Genomic DNA, 16,558 nt, shown 5'->3' with positions numbered 1-16,558 from the left:
CTAGGTCCTGAACTGTATTCATGCAGGAATGGAATGACTTAATGTTAGATTCTAATGGACGCTGGGCTTTTCTGTAGTTGTTTTTTTTTTTTTTATAAGTGTTCCTCAGAATCCTTTGTAATGTTAATGAACTGGTCTTAAGATGTTAAACACATGATGGAGGAGCACTGTCAGCCTCTCGAGTTGCTCTGTGAAAGGAATATAAGTACAATTCAAGGGAGAAATATGGATAACTTTCCACTCAGTTCCACTTGCTTTTCATTAAGAAAATGTTTTCATCTTCTCATGTAGTTAGAAGAGTTTGTCATTTTTGAAGAAAATGTTTGGATTGTCTGCAGTATTTTAACACTGAGAAAGTGATTTGGAGCTGCATGCATCTACAGCTGAGTACAAACAGTGTTGTTTGAGATGTTTTATGAACTCCGTGTCCTTGGTTTTCCTGAATAGGAAATTGGGATAATAGCGTACTCTCGAGGAGTTGTTTTGAGAATTCAGTGAAAGGAGGCAGGTTCAGTGTTTGGTGTATACAGCACCTCACACAGCAGCATGCAACTCAAAGTGACGACCACGACCACCTACCACCGTTGTCCTCAAGTAGAAGCGTCCTGAAGTGGGAGGGTGAGGGTGTGAAGGGAGGGAATTTGGAACGTGGTAACTCCAACTCTGAACTTCCCCAGAGACCCTTTGTCCTTTCCTCTCTTCCCAACAGGAATGAATTCATCTAAAACCAAATTAGAACTCCAGAAGCACCTGACCACACTGACCAACCAGGAGCAGGCAACCATTTTCGAGGAAGTTCAGGTACAGCCCACTGTAGTGTCTAGCGGGACAGTACACCAGGCAACCTGCTGGTGCAGCGTCCTGTGTAGTGACTGGTGAGGAGTCAGCCCTGTCACCTCCCCGCAGGGGCATGAGCCAGTGTCGTGTAATTATAGAATGGGAGGCCCTCGGACCAGGAGACAGAAGGCCCGGGTGTCGGTCCACACGCTCTCCTTTGCTCCTCAGAAACTTCTGTCAGCCTCTTCCCACTCGGGATTTTATCTCCCACCGTGGGAGTCACAAGACATCTGTATATGGATTTAAGCATAATTATTCCTCCAGCATTTTTTTTTTGCCTTTTTTTGAAAATACATATGTCACATTATGTGTTTAGAGCCATATAGTAAATTGACACTCAAAATCAGAGCAGAACAAAACCACCACACACAGAAGCACTCATAAGCTGTGTGCATTAAACATGGAAGTCCGCTCTCGCCGTGCTTGGAGCTGCTGCATCCGGGCAAACCAAGTTGAGTGTGTCAGCCGGCCCGTGGCCTGCTTGCCGTGAGTCTCTACGGAGCTCGACACAGTTTTCATGTCTGCCAGAGCTGGGAGCCATGTTTGTGATTTTTCTGGAACTTTTCAAAGGAGTCAAGTACACTGGGACAAAGAATTAATGTCTTTGGGGTGTGTGCGTGCATGTGTGCACTAGTGACTTGGCAAGTTCTCCGGTTCGGGGGTGATTAAACCAAACAAGCAGGTAGCTGTGTGTTGTTCTCACCCCTTCATGGAGGAGGGATGAAAAGGTCTGCTTTCCTTTCTGGTCTCAGTAAAGTTCTGATTCCCCTGTCCTTGTGTAGGAGTGGCGTGCATTTTCACTAAGAAACACTAGGGAGGTTTTTTGCTGCTGTTGTTTTGATTTCACAAATGGCCTTGAGGGTTGTTTCCACCATGTTTATTTGCCTCTGTGTTGTTGAGACTCACCACTTCCCTTCTCATTCTTAATGCATTGCAACTGGAGCCAAGGCCATCAGTGCCAGCCCACTTAGGGCGTGGTACTACCAAGTCACGCCGGGAGCCTCGTCCTGGCAAGCATGGAAGACGTACTCCCCTTCCTTAATGCAGCTTTTCACTTTCATATAGACCGCACCACGTGGCTTTCCCTACACAGTGTGGTGATGACTCATATGGGCCACTCCCAGCACCCCCTAAGGGATATGATCCCTCTCCGCCATGAACAGACAATTGAAAAAATCAAGAAGCACCCAGCTGGTATTGGAGAGCACAGTTGGGTGTTCTTCACAGCTCTCTGAAGAGCAGGAACCAGCCATGCTGTTCACTGGCTTCAAAACCCAGCTCAAGCCGGGCGGTGGTGGCACTCGCCTTTAATCCCAGCACTCGGGAGGCAGAGGCAGGCGGATCTTTGTGAGTTCAAGGCCAGCCTGGTACCAACAAGATCCAGGAAAGGCGCAAAGCTACACAGAGAAACTCTGTCTTGAAAAAACAAAAAAACAAAAAAACCCAGCTCATCCATTACCCTCCACCAATGCAAACGGGGCTCCTTTTGAGAGAAATGTATTTGATCTTCTCTGATGGTGTATTGATGGTCTTCCTACATGGCATCCATGGTTTTTCTAAACCATTTTATAGGCTCAGTTACTAATCAGTGATGGGTGGTAATCCCTACTAATGTAAAGGTCATGTAAAAATGTGGTGTAGTCTTTCCTGGAGGGTAATTTATTTCTGAAAAACCCTCCCAAAGGCCAATTACATAAGGCCGGTGTAATTACCTTTGAAATCGATACTTACTGTTTTGTTATTAACGTATATATTATACACAGTGTTTCTTTAAGAGAAAGCTTAAATAATAACTAGGCAAATGGTACTCAAGATGATGGCAGCTGACCTTAAGCCCTCAAAGGACTCGATGACAGATGGGCACTGGGATATTAGCCACAGAACCACCTCTGTATTTACAAGTTTGAAGTGCATGGTTTATAAACACATCTGGGGCAGTGACATCATGGGGTCTCCCTCTCTTCTCACACTGCCTCCCAGGTTGCATTGGCCCTCTTCAGCAGAAATCGCTGCCCTCGAGCTAACATTGTAGTAATAATAATAAAAATAACTGCTCAAGGTCTTTCATTAAATATCGAGTGTGGTATCCAAGTGCAGCATGTCTTAAGTGACTTCCTTGGAATGCCTTAGACTTTTTCAGTATTCTGACACCCACTGTCATTATCATGGTTTTTTTCTGTTGCTTTTATAATACTTTAGAAGACCCTTGGAGAAACAAGATTGAGAGACAGAATAACTTTTAGCAAGAAGTTGGCTGTTTTGGATTGTTCAAATTGATGTAAACATGTTTATAGAAAAGCATACAAATTGATGGTCCATGAACTTATGTAGTGGCCACCAAGGTTGAACATAGAGCCTTTTCTTTACTGCATGCACACTTCTTTGCTGCCCTGGGTGACTGCAGCTCCTCACACCTCTGATTGTGAACAAGCAAGTTAATTATTGACCACAAAGTGATGCTGCTCAACTTGGTTCATAGTCATTTTCGAGATTGTCACTCTGATTAATGAGTGTGCATCAAACTTGAAAGAAGCAGTGGTTTAACCGCTGTAGAGAATGGCGAAGCCACATGAGAGATTTGAGGATGGTGACACATCTCTAATCTGTTTGAATGCAGTAGGAGGGTAGACTCTTGATATTTCAGCTACTTTGAGGGAGTACTTATTTCTTGACTTGGTGTGACACCACAGATAATGAATTTCTGCTCCACTGCGGGGATTGTCTTGGAATACTTTATACGTCCCAGTGGGGTCTCCTGGCTCCTGTGGTCGGTGGGCAGCAACTGCAGTACTCTACCATGCCTGCTTGTGATTTCATTTTCTGTCAATTTGAAGAGCTTGTCCCTCTCGCTTTGTCTAGCTGCCTCTGGTATGAGTGTGTGTGAGCACTCTCAGCTTTCACTGTGTAGGTCCAGCGACCAAGCTTGGGTCAGCTAGTGCCTTGATCTGCTGAGCCATCTTGTCAACCTTTAAGCCTTGCCATTTAAAATGACCTTTTTCTAGGGAAGAGCATATCAGAAGTCTGGATGGAGGTTTCCTTTGTCTTTAGTGCTTTTGACTCTAAGGTTAATACCATTGTTCCTTAGTTAGCTGGGCAGAGATGCCAGTAATGGCTTTGCCCTAGCCTCTCCTGCTTATCCAGTTGATCTGTTTGTCACTCACTCTCTTGACCTGTTAAAGGGCAGGCTAGACGTGTGGAGATGAAGAGGAGGACTGGGCAGTGGAGCTGGCAGTATTAGCAAAGCCTTTGGGTCAGTTCAGTTCTGTTCCTCTGGGGTAACTGGTTTTATTTATGTTCACAGAAAGTAATGGATTGAGTTAGATGAATTTTAAAAATACACCATGGCTAGTAAGTATTTCAAATGCAAAGATTTGGGAGCTGGAGGAGACCATGGTCTGTTAGGGAAGCTGGACAGATGAATTGGTTTCAGCAAGTAACTACAATGTACGTGGGCTGATTTGTAGAACGGTATGCCATGTCAGTGCTAACAAATTAAAAGTCCTAGAAAGGATGTCAAGGAAAAAGGCTCAAAGTGGGGAAGGGAAAGGAGGAGGCAGAGGAGGAGAGGCCAGCATGAGACCTTGGCATGCAGTCTTTCATGGATGTACATGCTTCATGGGGATGTGACAAAGTACCTCATAATGAGCACATTCACCATGCGACAGCGTGACCCTGGATCCGATGGCTGTGATCCTTTCTAGGTTCCTAACCTTAAGAGCTTACAAATGTGTAATCATTATGACTTTAGGTGTTTACATAGATTTTGCTTTACCTGTTTTTGAAAGCTGTTTGTTTATTAATTATTTTGATCGCCACTATCTGATGTTAAAAAATTTATCATGGATAAAAGGATAGCAAAGATCAACTCCTAAATCTGGCTCAAGGGTTCTCCTGTCCTCCTTTAAAAATGACCTCCACTCTTAGGGTCATTGGTGCCCCCTAGTGAGAGCATTGAGAAAAAGCACTCGTTGCTAGGTGGAAGCTGTTAGCCCTTTGGAAGGGGATGTGTTAGCAGTTTTGTTGACAATTAAAAATAAATACATTGTTTCTGTTTCTGTTTTGTTTTGTTTTTAAAAGAAATTGAGGCCAAGAAACGAGCAGCGAGAGAATGAATTAATTATTTCTTTTCTGAGATGTTTATATGAAGAGAAGCAGAAAGAACACAAGCACATTGGGGAGCCGAAGCAGGTACGCACGCACGCTGGGATGCCCTGTACTTCTATAGGGCCACTCTGTAGGCAGAGTTGGGATTGGGGATTGGCAGGAGCGTCTTCTCCAGGGGCTTTCTTTTCATTGTTGCACACACAGGGTGAGTGTTAGTTGTGCTAACAAGAGATGTTTCTGTCTGCACCTCAGCAGGCTGTCCTGCAGCTCTGATCTGAAGAGTCCTGTGGGACTTCGGAAGTTGGCCTTGTCACCTTTGTCCTTTAAAGTGTGCCAGTGAACTGTCCAGCTGCCCTTGGGCATATGTACAGGGTCTGCAAGTTTCTTGTATAAATGCTACATAAATGTGAGACAGTGTCCTTGCCCTGCCAGATGCAGTGTTGGGAAGCCTAGCTCCATGTCATTAAGTCAGAACTCCATGAATTCCATTTGGATGATGGGGGTGCTGTCCCCGTCCCCCATGTCTGTTCCTGCTCACACACTTACTTAGTTCCCATCTCCATAGACTCTGCCTTCAAGACCTTTGAGCATGGGGTCCAGCATACATGTGCCATGACCGAGTCCCTGTATCTCTTGTTAGTTCATTATTAATAGCTTCAATCCCTGAGCATTTTATATTTGCTGAAGTTACTGGTCCAGAAAATCTAGGGGGGGAAAAGTCAGTGAAGGGCCGTCAGGTTCCTTAGCTTTGTAAAAGTGTGTTTTCCTGTATGTTTAAACCTGTTCCACACACACATTCCCACGGCAGAGGGCATGTGAGTACAGGTGCTTGGAGCTGTGCTCTGGTGCTGTTCCCCACGGCTCCCTCGCTGTCTGGCGACCTGAACTCGGTGCTGTTTGAATTGGGCACAGGCTTAGCAACTCCTGCAGTAGGTGTCTACTTGCCAGTTGGCTTTGGCAATCAAGTTCTTTTCCTGAACTGTCAGAGCTCCTGTGATCTCTGAAACTGTTTTGTTTCACTTTCTCATTGGCCAGTTTAGGGCCTGGCGAAGTGGCCCGACATGGAGATATCAACTGTACCCTCGGGTTTTGGCCTCAGTCTGCGCCAGCTCTCCCTTCCTAGCCTGTTCCTGTAGGGCCATCCTGGGGTCCCACCACTTTACTAGTGACCTGGCCCACCTAGTCAGGCTTTCTAGTGACTTCTCTAGTTCCCTTCAGCTGATTTATTTCACACACACACACACACACACACACACACACACACACCACCTTTTCAACACCTTGTACCACAAAAATCTTTTCTGACTTTTTTTTCCTTTGAGTCAGTCTGGCAGGAAATTGTTAATTTTGAAATGGCTTATAACTGTTAGGAAAAAAAAAAAAACAGAATGAAGTACTTACAGTAGATGGAAGTTTTGACCTAAGTACAAGTTAATTTTTATGGACTCATGGTAATACCTTTATAATTTGGGTATAGTTCAGTCCCTTGGAGAAATAATTTTTAATGTTTTTCTACTTCCCAAACACAAGAGACTGATGTGAAAGAGACTGAGCCTCACAGTCAGTACTGGCATTTGTAGTATATCATGCCTATGAGTATGAGTATTCCCTGAGTTTGCCAAACCTTTTTTTTTTTTTTTTTTTTTTTTTTTTGCTATATAGAGCAGGCTGGTCTTGAACTCACAGCTGTTCTCTTGCTTCTGCCCCTGCCTTCTGGGTGCTATAGAGTACAGGCATGCACCAACATTCCTGACTACAACAACATTTTTAACTGGGGAGTAAAATACTCATTTTTGAGTTGAAGTATGAACAGACATCAAGAAATTTGCTAGTGAAGTCTGAGTATATTATTTCAATTATAATTTTAGGAGCTTGACAAAATTTAGTGCTACAGGTTTAGTTCTGGATTCATTTTCTTTTCTTCTTTTTAATTTATTTAATTTTATTTTATGTGCATTTGTGTGAAGGTGTCAGGTCTCCTGGAAGTTACAGACAGTTGTGAGCTGCCATGTGAGTGCTGGGAATTGAACCTGGGTCCTCTAGAATGGCGGCCAGTGCTCCTAACCACTGAGCTATCTCTCCAGTCCCCTGCATTCATTTTCTTTTTTTCTTTTTGTTTTTGGGTTTTTTTTGTTTGTTTTGTTTTGTTTTTCGAGACAGGGTTTCCCTGTGTAGCTTTGCGCCTTTCCTGGATCTCACTTGGTAGCCCAGGCTGGCCTCGAACTCACAGAGATCCGCCTGGCTCTGCCTCCCAAGTGCTGGGATTAAAGGCGTGCCCCACCACCGCCCGGCACCCCTGGATTCATTTTCAAGCAAAATTTTTTTCTTCCTTTTTTACCCCCTGATATTTTATTAAGAAAAAAATTTCAGGCGTACAGAAAAGTTGAAAGGACCATCCCATGAGCACTTACAGCCCACCTACCATACAAATCTTTGCATTTTCATAAATTTGTTTGTCATCTATCCGCCTTTCTATTAGCCCAACTTGTCTTGATGAACTCTTTATCCCCACACACTAGGGCATGCTTCTACAGTTTGGGCTTTGCGTTTGCTTGGTTGGTTCTAGTTCTCAGTTCCTGTCTGTCACACATGGACTGTGTCTTCTACCATAGCAGAATTCACTGGAGAGCCTCCACACTAGAAGTTACTATCTAAGACACAACTTCATCTTCAAAGAAGACACTTCCCAATGCTTATTTTAAGATAAGCATATCATGTTTTCTTAAGGTAAATTCTAAGCAGTCATTGTTGCAAATTATGTTTGGGCTCTGGCCCAGGGAAGTGAAAGGCATCTTTTTGGAAACAGAAGGGAATAGAAGCAGTGTGTTAAGTATCAGAAACTCCTCAAGCCTGCTTTAAAAACACAGGCATGTAGCTCTTCTTTTTCCTGTATACAATCTAGCAATCGATACTGCTTTCTTTATTTAATCTTTCAGTCAATATTTCTTTACTGTCAAAACCATTGGTTCAGTTTGCTTCTATTTTATAAGTAGTTTGAAGCAGTTTGCAAGCAGTTCTGGATCTTCTTAACTTTGTGGGTAACCTGATGTTGAGTTTAGGCAGGCCCCTTTGTGGGTAAGCCTTTATGCTGGCAGCTGCCCTGCCTTGAGCCTTTAGCAGGTGCTGGGTGGTATTTGCCTCTGTTGGTCAGGTATGTGCTCCCTGCAGGCCTGTCTGAGAGACATGGTTCTTTGGCCATCTCTTAAGCTAGTGTCACATGTCCAGAATACATATTTCCTCCTCAGTGCTGCTGTCTGCTAGGAGAACACAGGGGTAATGTTAGTGCTCCTTCTTGGAGAAAAACTTAAGTGTAGCGGTAATGCCCTGTGCTAACACCACCGGTTCCCCATGTCCGAGCAAGGGGCTGTGGATCAAAAAACAGACAAGAGACAGCGGGTCATTCACTAGTAGCTATTCTCACAGATGTCCTAATTATGAAGAATACACGGACTTTATAAAAGTGGGCAGTTATGCACGTCTTGTCAGAGTATATGTAGCTCTTCTCTGAACCCCTGTTTTCTCTCATCAACACTGGAGGTGCAGAGCATTTATTAGTGAATTGGGATTTCATTATTTCAGAGAAGACAGAGTCTTTGAATAGTTGAGAAAATGTAAAAATATACTCACTAGCCATAGGAATTAGGCCATATTCAAAGAGCATTTTGTAACCATCGGTTTGGTAGAAATGTAAGGATGCTGACGGGGCCCTGAAAAGATGGTCTCTTGTGTCATTTCAGGGGGAGAAGCTTGGTGATGCCTGCTGTCACTGCAGATTTTTAGTGCCTGTGACCCAGCAAGGGTGTCCCCATTACTTCCCTCACAGAACCTTCCGTGTGCGTGCTTAATTAAGGAGCTGTGCGCGAGTTCACTGCAGCCTCCTTCACAAGAGCCAAAGAGTGGAATAAATATTTAATAGTAGGAGCAGGAATAGATGGCTTATACAATGCAGTAAAACTGTCCTCAGGCTGAAGTGGGTGAACCAAAAACAATTGTCAGCATGAATAAATCTCAAAACAATATTGGGAGAAGAGAGATAAGTGTAGAGAAATTTGTGTAGTATGGCACCTTTTAAATTGTGTGTGTGTGTGTGTGTGTGTGTGTGTGTGTGTGTGTGAGAGAGAGAGAGAGAGAGAGAGAGAGAGAGAGAGAGAGAGAGAAAGTGACATGTGGCCTTCTGAATCTGGCTTATTTCACTTAACACGATTATCTGTAGTTCCATCCACTCCACTTTCCTTCACATAATATCATTTTGTTCTTTTATATGGCTGAATAAAACTCTGTAGTGTGTGTGCACCACATTTTCTTTATCCATTTGGTCTTTTGATGGCACCTAAGCTGATTTTGTTCCTTGCTATTGTGAATAGTACTGCAGTATATATATGGATGTGAAGGTGTCTCTATGCTGGTTTAGAATCCGGTGAGTACATAACCCAGAGGGGCCCAGCTGGGTCACATGTTAGTTTTCTTTTTAGAGTTTTGAAAAACTCCATGCTAACTTCCATAGTGGCCACACTAATTCACATCCCTATGACCAGTGACCCCTTTATCTAGGTGTTTATTTACATGTTAGGCATCGTGTGTTTGATGGATACATGTAAATAAAAATATAAAATATAAAAAAGTATAAAACATAAATTGCTATAATAAACACCCAATTCAGGATAGTGGTTGACTTTGTGGGGGATAGTGGTGGTCCGCTGGTTTCTGTGAAGTGTAACGATTCCTAGGAGCAGAAGTCAGAACTCAGGTAGTCGTCATAAGTGACAGTCAGGGAGTAAGAACTGTGCTCAGAGTGTTGGAATGTGTATTAATTCATTTAAAGATCATGATGAATCTGGGAAGACAGTTCAGTCTGCAGCTGGAGGTGTAGGTCATGCGCTGACCTTGCCACACAGCTGGGAACCAGCGGAAGAGTTCACCTGGCCATTAGTTCCAGGATGCCCTCTTCCTCTGCTCATCTCGTTCCCCAACATCCAGCAGGGCTAACTTGGCTTGAACAAGGCATTTGTGGTGTTAGTGTCTCTACTTTGCTGTGTGCTTGAAATAGGTAACAACTACTACAAGGAATGTGTTGGTATCCAGAGTGATTGAGAATTTGTTTGCTTGTCTTTTTTCTCACAAAACCATCATCTAGCAGAAAGCAGTCAGGTTGAGAATCCTTGTAAACAACTCAAGGTGCAGATTTTGGGGGGTAATTTTTGGAAATGTACCTCCTTGTTAACAAGTAACATTCCATATTTAGTGGCTGTCAGGTTCCACTGTGCTTTTGGTTTAGTGGCATGTGTGGCTGAGAGAGGGAAGCTTGGTTTCAGAGGAGAAAGAACGGGATCATGAACAGCAGGAGAGAGAACGGGGGAGACAGATTATAGAAAGGATGGAGGGTTTAATATAGAGAGGGTGGATTCAGTGGATAAACTTAATTTTTCACTTAGTCTCTGAAATGCCTCTCAGGTAAGCTACTGCTTTATTTTGAAAGGTCGGCAGAGGGGCTTTTGTGCCTTACTTATTCCCTCCTGCTGTGATCTCATAGCACAGTGACATGATCAGATGATTGTTGCTCCTAAATCACCAGGCTCTGAGAAAATGGGAAAATTTGCACAAGGCCACAGGTAGGAAATAGCAGATTTCTGACTCAGTTGCTTAGCCTGAGAGAGCTAGCTGAGTCGAGTAAGAGCACATGTTTTCATTTCATTTCGGATAGGAAATTGTGCATTGGACTTGCAGGCATATTGCTAAGGAGCACATGGGAGCCCAGGCTCTCAAAGCAGTGGGTCCCAGCGGTGTGCACCCTTTTGACTTGACTTTTCATTGTCTCTCTTTCTAGACACCACAGGTGGCAGCAGAGAATATTGGGAGCGAACTGCCACCCAGTGCCACCCGGTTCAGGCTAGATATGCTGAAGAACAGAGCCAAGAGGTCCTTAACCGAGTCGTTGGAGAGCATCCTGTCCCGGGTAGGTAGCATCCTCTCTTCTCACTTCAGTTGAATAATTCTCAAACAGAGCCTAGGATTCAGCTCAGTTTTATGTCTCATCAGACTTAGAGCGATGATTATCTACATTTTCTTCATTTATTTATTGAGATGGTGTCACACTGTAGCACAGCCTGACTTCACACTCCTAATCCTAGTGCTGGAAAAGTACACTCCTGTAGTCTGTCCCATGGGAGTCTTGCTCTCAAGAGTGTTGTTATGTATACAGTCCCTATGAAGAACAAGATTATGTGTGCCAAGATGTAGATCCCATCTTCCCTGGTGTCCCTGGGGACAACTTCAAAAACTATACTATCAGCTCCTTTTGTTAGGTGTTTGGAACTCCTTATAAGCACAATCATGAACTGTTTGACCCATGGGCCAAATCTACTAGCTTCTTGGTTTTGTAACTAAAGCTTGCTTTATTTACACAGTACCTTTCATTCATTTACCTGTTATCTGAGGTTACTTTTGTAGAGAACTTGTCACAAAGGCCACATGACTTACAAATGGTAAGACGCTTATGAGATCTGGCAATCAAGACCTTTGTAGAAAAAGTTCCCCACAACAGCTCTCTAGGACGATCCAAGTAACCAAGCATCGCCTGGGAGTTCCTTAGGAAGGTCCAAGTAACTGAGCATCATCTGGGAGTTCCTTAGGAAGGTCCAAGTAACTGAGCATCATCTGGGAGTTCCTTAGGAAGGTCCAAGTAACTGAGCATCATCTGGGAGTTCCTTAGGAAGGTCCAAGTAACTGAGCATCGCCTGGGAGTTCCTTAGGACGGTCCAAGTAACTGAGCATCATCTGGGAGTTCCTTAGGAAGGTCCAAGTAACTGAGCATCACCTGGGAGTTCCTTAGGAAGGTCCAAGTACACTGAGCATCACCTGGGAGTTCCTTAGGAAAGCATCCTCCTATTCCATGTGTGTGGACAGCCTTATGTCATTTCTAACAAATCAAAACTTGACACCTTTTGAGCTTGCACTATTTCATTGTAGTTCTTTGAAATGTTTGAGCATAGTCCTTCTGAAACATAGTCGGTTAAAGATGACTTTGTCCATTGGTATTACTGAGAATTTCACAACACCCTTTAAGATAATTCAGAACAGTCCAGTTATAAAACCAAGGCTGAACGGGCTTACCTTTGAGAGTTCTCAAAGCGATGCAGGTTGACTGAGTGACATGCAGGTGGCGGGTTATGACCACCTGTGACTCAGGAAAGAGCTATTTATTGAGTGTGCTTTTGGGAACATCACAGATGAATTGCCCCTTCTTCCTGTGTGTGATCCCCGGCAAATGATCGATCATAGGGCTTTGTGGACTATCTAGGCCGGTATGATCCTTAAGATGATGACAGAAATGTGATGGTCTTAATGTGTGGATACGCTCAGCAGTGTCTGTAAGTGACTTCATTTTTCTGAGCTTACTTAATGAGGCCAGGCTGCCTCCAGCTGACGATGCTTTGGGGGATGTATCTCAACTGCTTCCTCTTTATGTAGGGTAATAAAGCCAGGGGCCTGCAGGACCATTCCGCCAGCGTGGATCTGGACAGCTCCACTTCTAGTACTCTAAGTAGCACCAGCAAGGTAAGCACATTCTCCTTGAGTGGTACCCCAGAGCCAGCCAGCAGGCCTGCCCATCCTCATCTACACCGCTCTGTCAGAAAGGACAAAAAAACAAAACCAAAACAAAACAAAAAAACCCTCCACATCCCTCAGTCATAAAACGTTTAGTGTTTCCAGGCCTCTCTGCACAAGTGGGGCTAGTCATGTGATTTTTTTTTTTTTTTTGAAATCTTAACATAAAAGCTTTACATAAAAGGCAAATAGCTGTTCCCATAAACAAAGAATCCAGATCATAATTTTAGACAAATCTAATTTGTAACAACCAATGAGTTTCTTATCCAAAGAAGATTTTTTGCAATAATAAAAGTAAGTAAACTTGAGAGAGCTTCGAAGGTGGGAGGGCGGGTTGGGAATTGTGGGTCATAAATCTCCGAGACTGTGTCCTGTAGCTGACCCCATGACTGTGAGTACACATGACTGTTTTGTTTAAGTAAGCAGCCAAGCCTTGCCCCTGTGGTCTGCCACTGAGCACAGGTCCAGTGAGTTGGCTGATAGTCTTCTGTGGTGACATACCTGGTGTGTCCCTTTGCCTTCCTGTCTTGATCTGGAGGCATTTACACGTCTGAGCTCAGTTTGTTTAACCCGGTGACTGCCAGGAGATAAGTTGGAGGTTTGGTGTTCAGGAGACAGCCCCCACCCACCCCTCGACCTGTTGTCAGCATGCTCTGATGCAAGAATGAGAGAGTCTGAGCTCCAGCTCCTCACCAGAGAATTACTTTGTTTTTCAGAGCTCTGTCCTAGACTTGTAGTTCTCAAAGGCTCAAATCCTAGCCAACAGTAAGAGAGACATTTAACATTGTGATGTAGTTCACAATCGTAACCCTCCCACACAAAATAAAAATGGAGTTAAAAAGACATAATTCTCTGAATAATAGGCTACATACACTACTGTTTTCATCTCTTTTATTTTTAAAATGCTCCTGGCAAGCCAGTGAATTGATAAGACCACCTACTAGAGTGTGTAGCATGTGCTTTGAGACACATTTCCTTAGATGAGCGCTACTGAGGTTTTAAGGTGCATGTGTGGTTCACTTGTCCTGGGTGGGATCTCAGTGCCGAAACTCTGGTAAACAGCAAGGTGATGTCACTGCGCCTGCTGGTTTTGTAGACCCACTTTGTTCAGTAAAGATTCTGGAAGCCAGTTGTCTACATGTGGTTTTCTAAGTTAAGGCCCAGTGGGCCCTATCACCATCTGACCTCCTCATGACACACACTGATGATGAGTGGGCCCACAGGAGAGAAAGGACAGTTAGACAGGTAGACCTGGCATTGTGAGGTGTGGCAGGAGGGCTTCAGACAATAGATGCTGGTGGTCTGGTTGTCGGGAGCAGGGCTGGTGGGGTGGGGTGGGAAGAGGAGGAGTTCAGTAGTGGGAAGCTCGGAGAAGGATGCTGATGCTGTGAATTAAATCTTGAGGAAAGCTTGGAGATTGTGCTCAGGAAGTAAGCCGGGGGAGGATCCTGGATAGTTTGGTGTCAATTAAGAAGTTCCTGACACTCCCAGCCTTTGTTTTTATGGTGCACTGCCCACCCTCTTTTCTGATCTTGCTACCTAACTCAGGCTGACCACGATGTGTATCCTCAGCTGGCCTAGAACGCCTGATTCTCTGGCCTCTATTCTCCAGGAGCAGGAATGTTGGGCATGATCACTGAGCTTGGCTTGTTAGGATTCTTGATGAATGTTTGAGCACTCAGTAAGGAGGGAGTGCCTAATGAAACTTTAGCTTATTTTTGTCAAATTAGACAGAATACAAAGTACTGTAAAGTTGTCTTATCTTGGCTTAATTCAGGAAATAGTACAGTGAGTTTTCACTGTACTCTTACAGTGAGATGCGATGCAGCAAGAAGTTAAATGATTTCTCCTGAATTGTGACAATAAGTCTCAATGTGGCAAGCATGTTTCCACTCCGAAGAATATAGGGTGTAATTTTTAGCATCAAGATTACCAGGTTAAATCTCAACGTTAGATCAGAGTCAGAAAGAACCTTGAAGTATGGGTAAACATCCATGAACACACTTGGCAAAGATAGAGAAGTTGGTTTCAGTGGTGGAAACTATCCCTGCAGTACAGAGGCCTGAGAGGCCTGTTCTCTGGCGTGTGCAGTCTGTGGCATGACTTAAGAGCAGTCAGTGTTGCAGCTTGTGAACTTTATTATAGCACTTGGGGCGTTCCCCAGCTCTTCAGCAAGTACCTGTCTCTGAGAAGCAGATATTATTCAGTGGCCTTAAGAGCCTTCTATTTCTAGATACCATTGTAGTCAGTTAGGCCTACACATTTAGTGTTTCCCTGTGCTCAGGAGATTACCAGTCCCCCAGTTTCCCTGTGGTATGTCTCATCTGTTGTCTGTCTGTTGTCAGGAGCTGTTCATGGGTGACAAGGAGGCCTTGCCTGTCTCTGAGAGCTCCTTTAAGCTCCTTGGCTCCTCAGATGACCTGTCCAGTGACTCGGAGGGCCACAGTGCGGAAGAGTCGGCTCTGCTGTCACCCCAGCGGTCGTTCAGAAGGAGAGCCAACACCCTGAGTCATTTCCCCGTAGAGAGCCAGGCACCTCCAGAACCTTCCCAGAGCTCTCCAGGGGTCTCGCAAAGAAAACTCATGAGGTATCACTCCGTGAGCACAGAGACGCCTCATGAACGCAAGTAAGATTTGCTTAAAGCATCACACTTATTGTGTTTCCTGGGTGTGCTTTGGGGCAGAAGAGCAACCCGAGTCATGTTTGACCCTTGACATCAAAAGATAAAACTTAAAGTAGTGTTGCTGGGCAGTGCTGGCACCCACTGCCAGCACTTGGGAGGCAGAGGCAGGCAAATCTCTGTGAGTTTGAGGCCAGCCTGGTCTACAGAGTGAGGTCCAGGACAAGCCAAGGTTGTTACACAGTGAAAGCCTGTCTCAAAAAACAAAAGAAAAAACTTGAAGTAGTGTCATGTTCTTGCTGGCTCCTCAGGAGGTGTGTAGGGGTAGGTCTAAGCAAGCATTGCTTGCAAGCAGATAAACATGAGCAAAAATGGTCCTTATGTGTATCATTAGTTCTTAATGCATGAGACATTGACTTTGGAACTTGTCTCCTGGTCTGGGGAAAGGCGGCACGTGGGTATGAGTGGAGAAATTTACTTCTTAATGCCTAGACCTGGGCTGTGATGGGATGGGGACACTGTCCATACAGGCAGAGTGGGAGAGATATTCTGTGGATGCCCATGATGATACCCAGAAGCCTGGACACTGGCCCTGGCTGTCTTGGTCCTAGGTGTAACCTGGCCATACCTGTTGAACGCCTCTGTAGGACAGAATCAGAGCTGATGCTTTCTGAAGTCTGTCACTGGGAATTCTGGATTCAGGATTCACTCCTTGTCTTGGGGTTGCTATTGCTGTGATGAAATACCATGAGCAAAGGCAAGTTGGAGTGGAAAGGGTTTATTTGGCTTACACTTCCACATCACAGTCCATCACTGAAGGACAGTTGGAGGCAGGAACTTACGCAGGAGAAGCCTGGAGGCAGGAGCTGAGGCAGAGGCCATGGAGTAGTGCTTGCTCCTTGTGGCTTGGTTAGCCTGCTTTCTTACAGCACTCAGGACCCCGTCCCAGGGATGACTCCACCCACAATGGGCTGGGCCCTCCCCCACCACTCACTAAGAAAATGCCATGCAGACTTGCCTAGAGCCCAGTCTTAGGGAGGCATTTTCTCAGTTGAGGCTCCCTGCTCTCTGATAATTACAGTTTGGGTCAAGTTGACATAAAACCAGCTAGCACACTGCTTTTAAGAATTGGGCTCAACTAAACAGCTAAATTTTGCTGGCCATAGAAAAGCACAAGCAGTGTGGTGGCAGACGCTCTCCTTGTATTTTGCTGGGTCTGTTAGTGACTAACCCCAAGTATAGAGACTATAACGGGCCCCAAATTAGCCTCTAAACTAAGTTTTAAACTGGGGCCATAGTCGTGTATGGTGGCTTGCTCACAGCAGAAGGTGGGGACATGTGTGCTCGCCTATGTGGCTTGTATCAGGTGCAGCCATTTGAGCCAACGCAGTG

General features: G+C 44.7%; 1 protein-coding gene across 5 annotated transcripts in view; it reads left to right on the top strand.

Moving 5' to 3' along the window:
• The window catches only part of Tbc1d1 (TBC1 domain family member 1), a 204,012-nt gene that overhangs the window by 124,310 nt on the left and 63,144 nt on the right, over positions 1-16,558 (top strand). For 3 of the 5 annotated variants that reach the window (XM_036200568.1, XM_036200566.1, XM_036200569.1), the window contains 5 exons: positions 710-801; positions 4,915-5,025; positions 10,766-10,894; positions 12,409-12,495; positions 14,892-15,172. In XM_036200568.1, coding sequence (XP_036056461.1) covers positions 710-801; positions 4,915-5,025; positions 10,766-10,894; positions 12,409-12,495; positions 14,892-15,172 — 700 coding nt within the window. The remainder of the gene's footprint in view (positions 1-709; positions 802-4,914; positions 5,026-10,765; positions 10,895-12,408; positions 12,496-14,891; positions 15,173-16,558) is intronic. The other 2 variants (XM_036200567.1, XM_036200570.1) reach the window with 2 other exon arrangements.

The sequence above is a fragment of the Onychomys torridus genome, chromosome 10 (assembly GCF_903995425.1).
Source record: "Onychomys torridus chromosome 10, mOncTor1.1, whole genome shotgun sequence".
In the NCBI taxonomy this organism is placed as follows: Eukaryota; Metazoa; Chordata; class Mammalia; order Rodentia; family Cricetidae; genus Onychomys; species Onychomys torridus.
The sequence above is the reverse complement of the archived record's forward strand: the minus strand, read 5'-3'. Positions and strand labels throughout refer to the sequence as shown.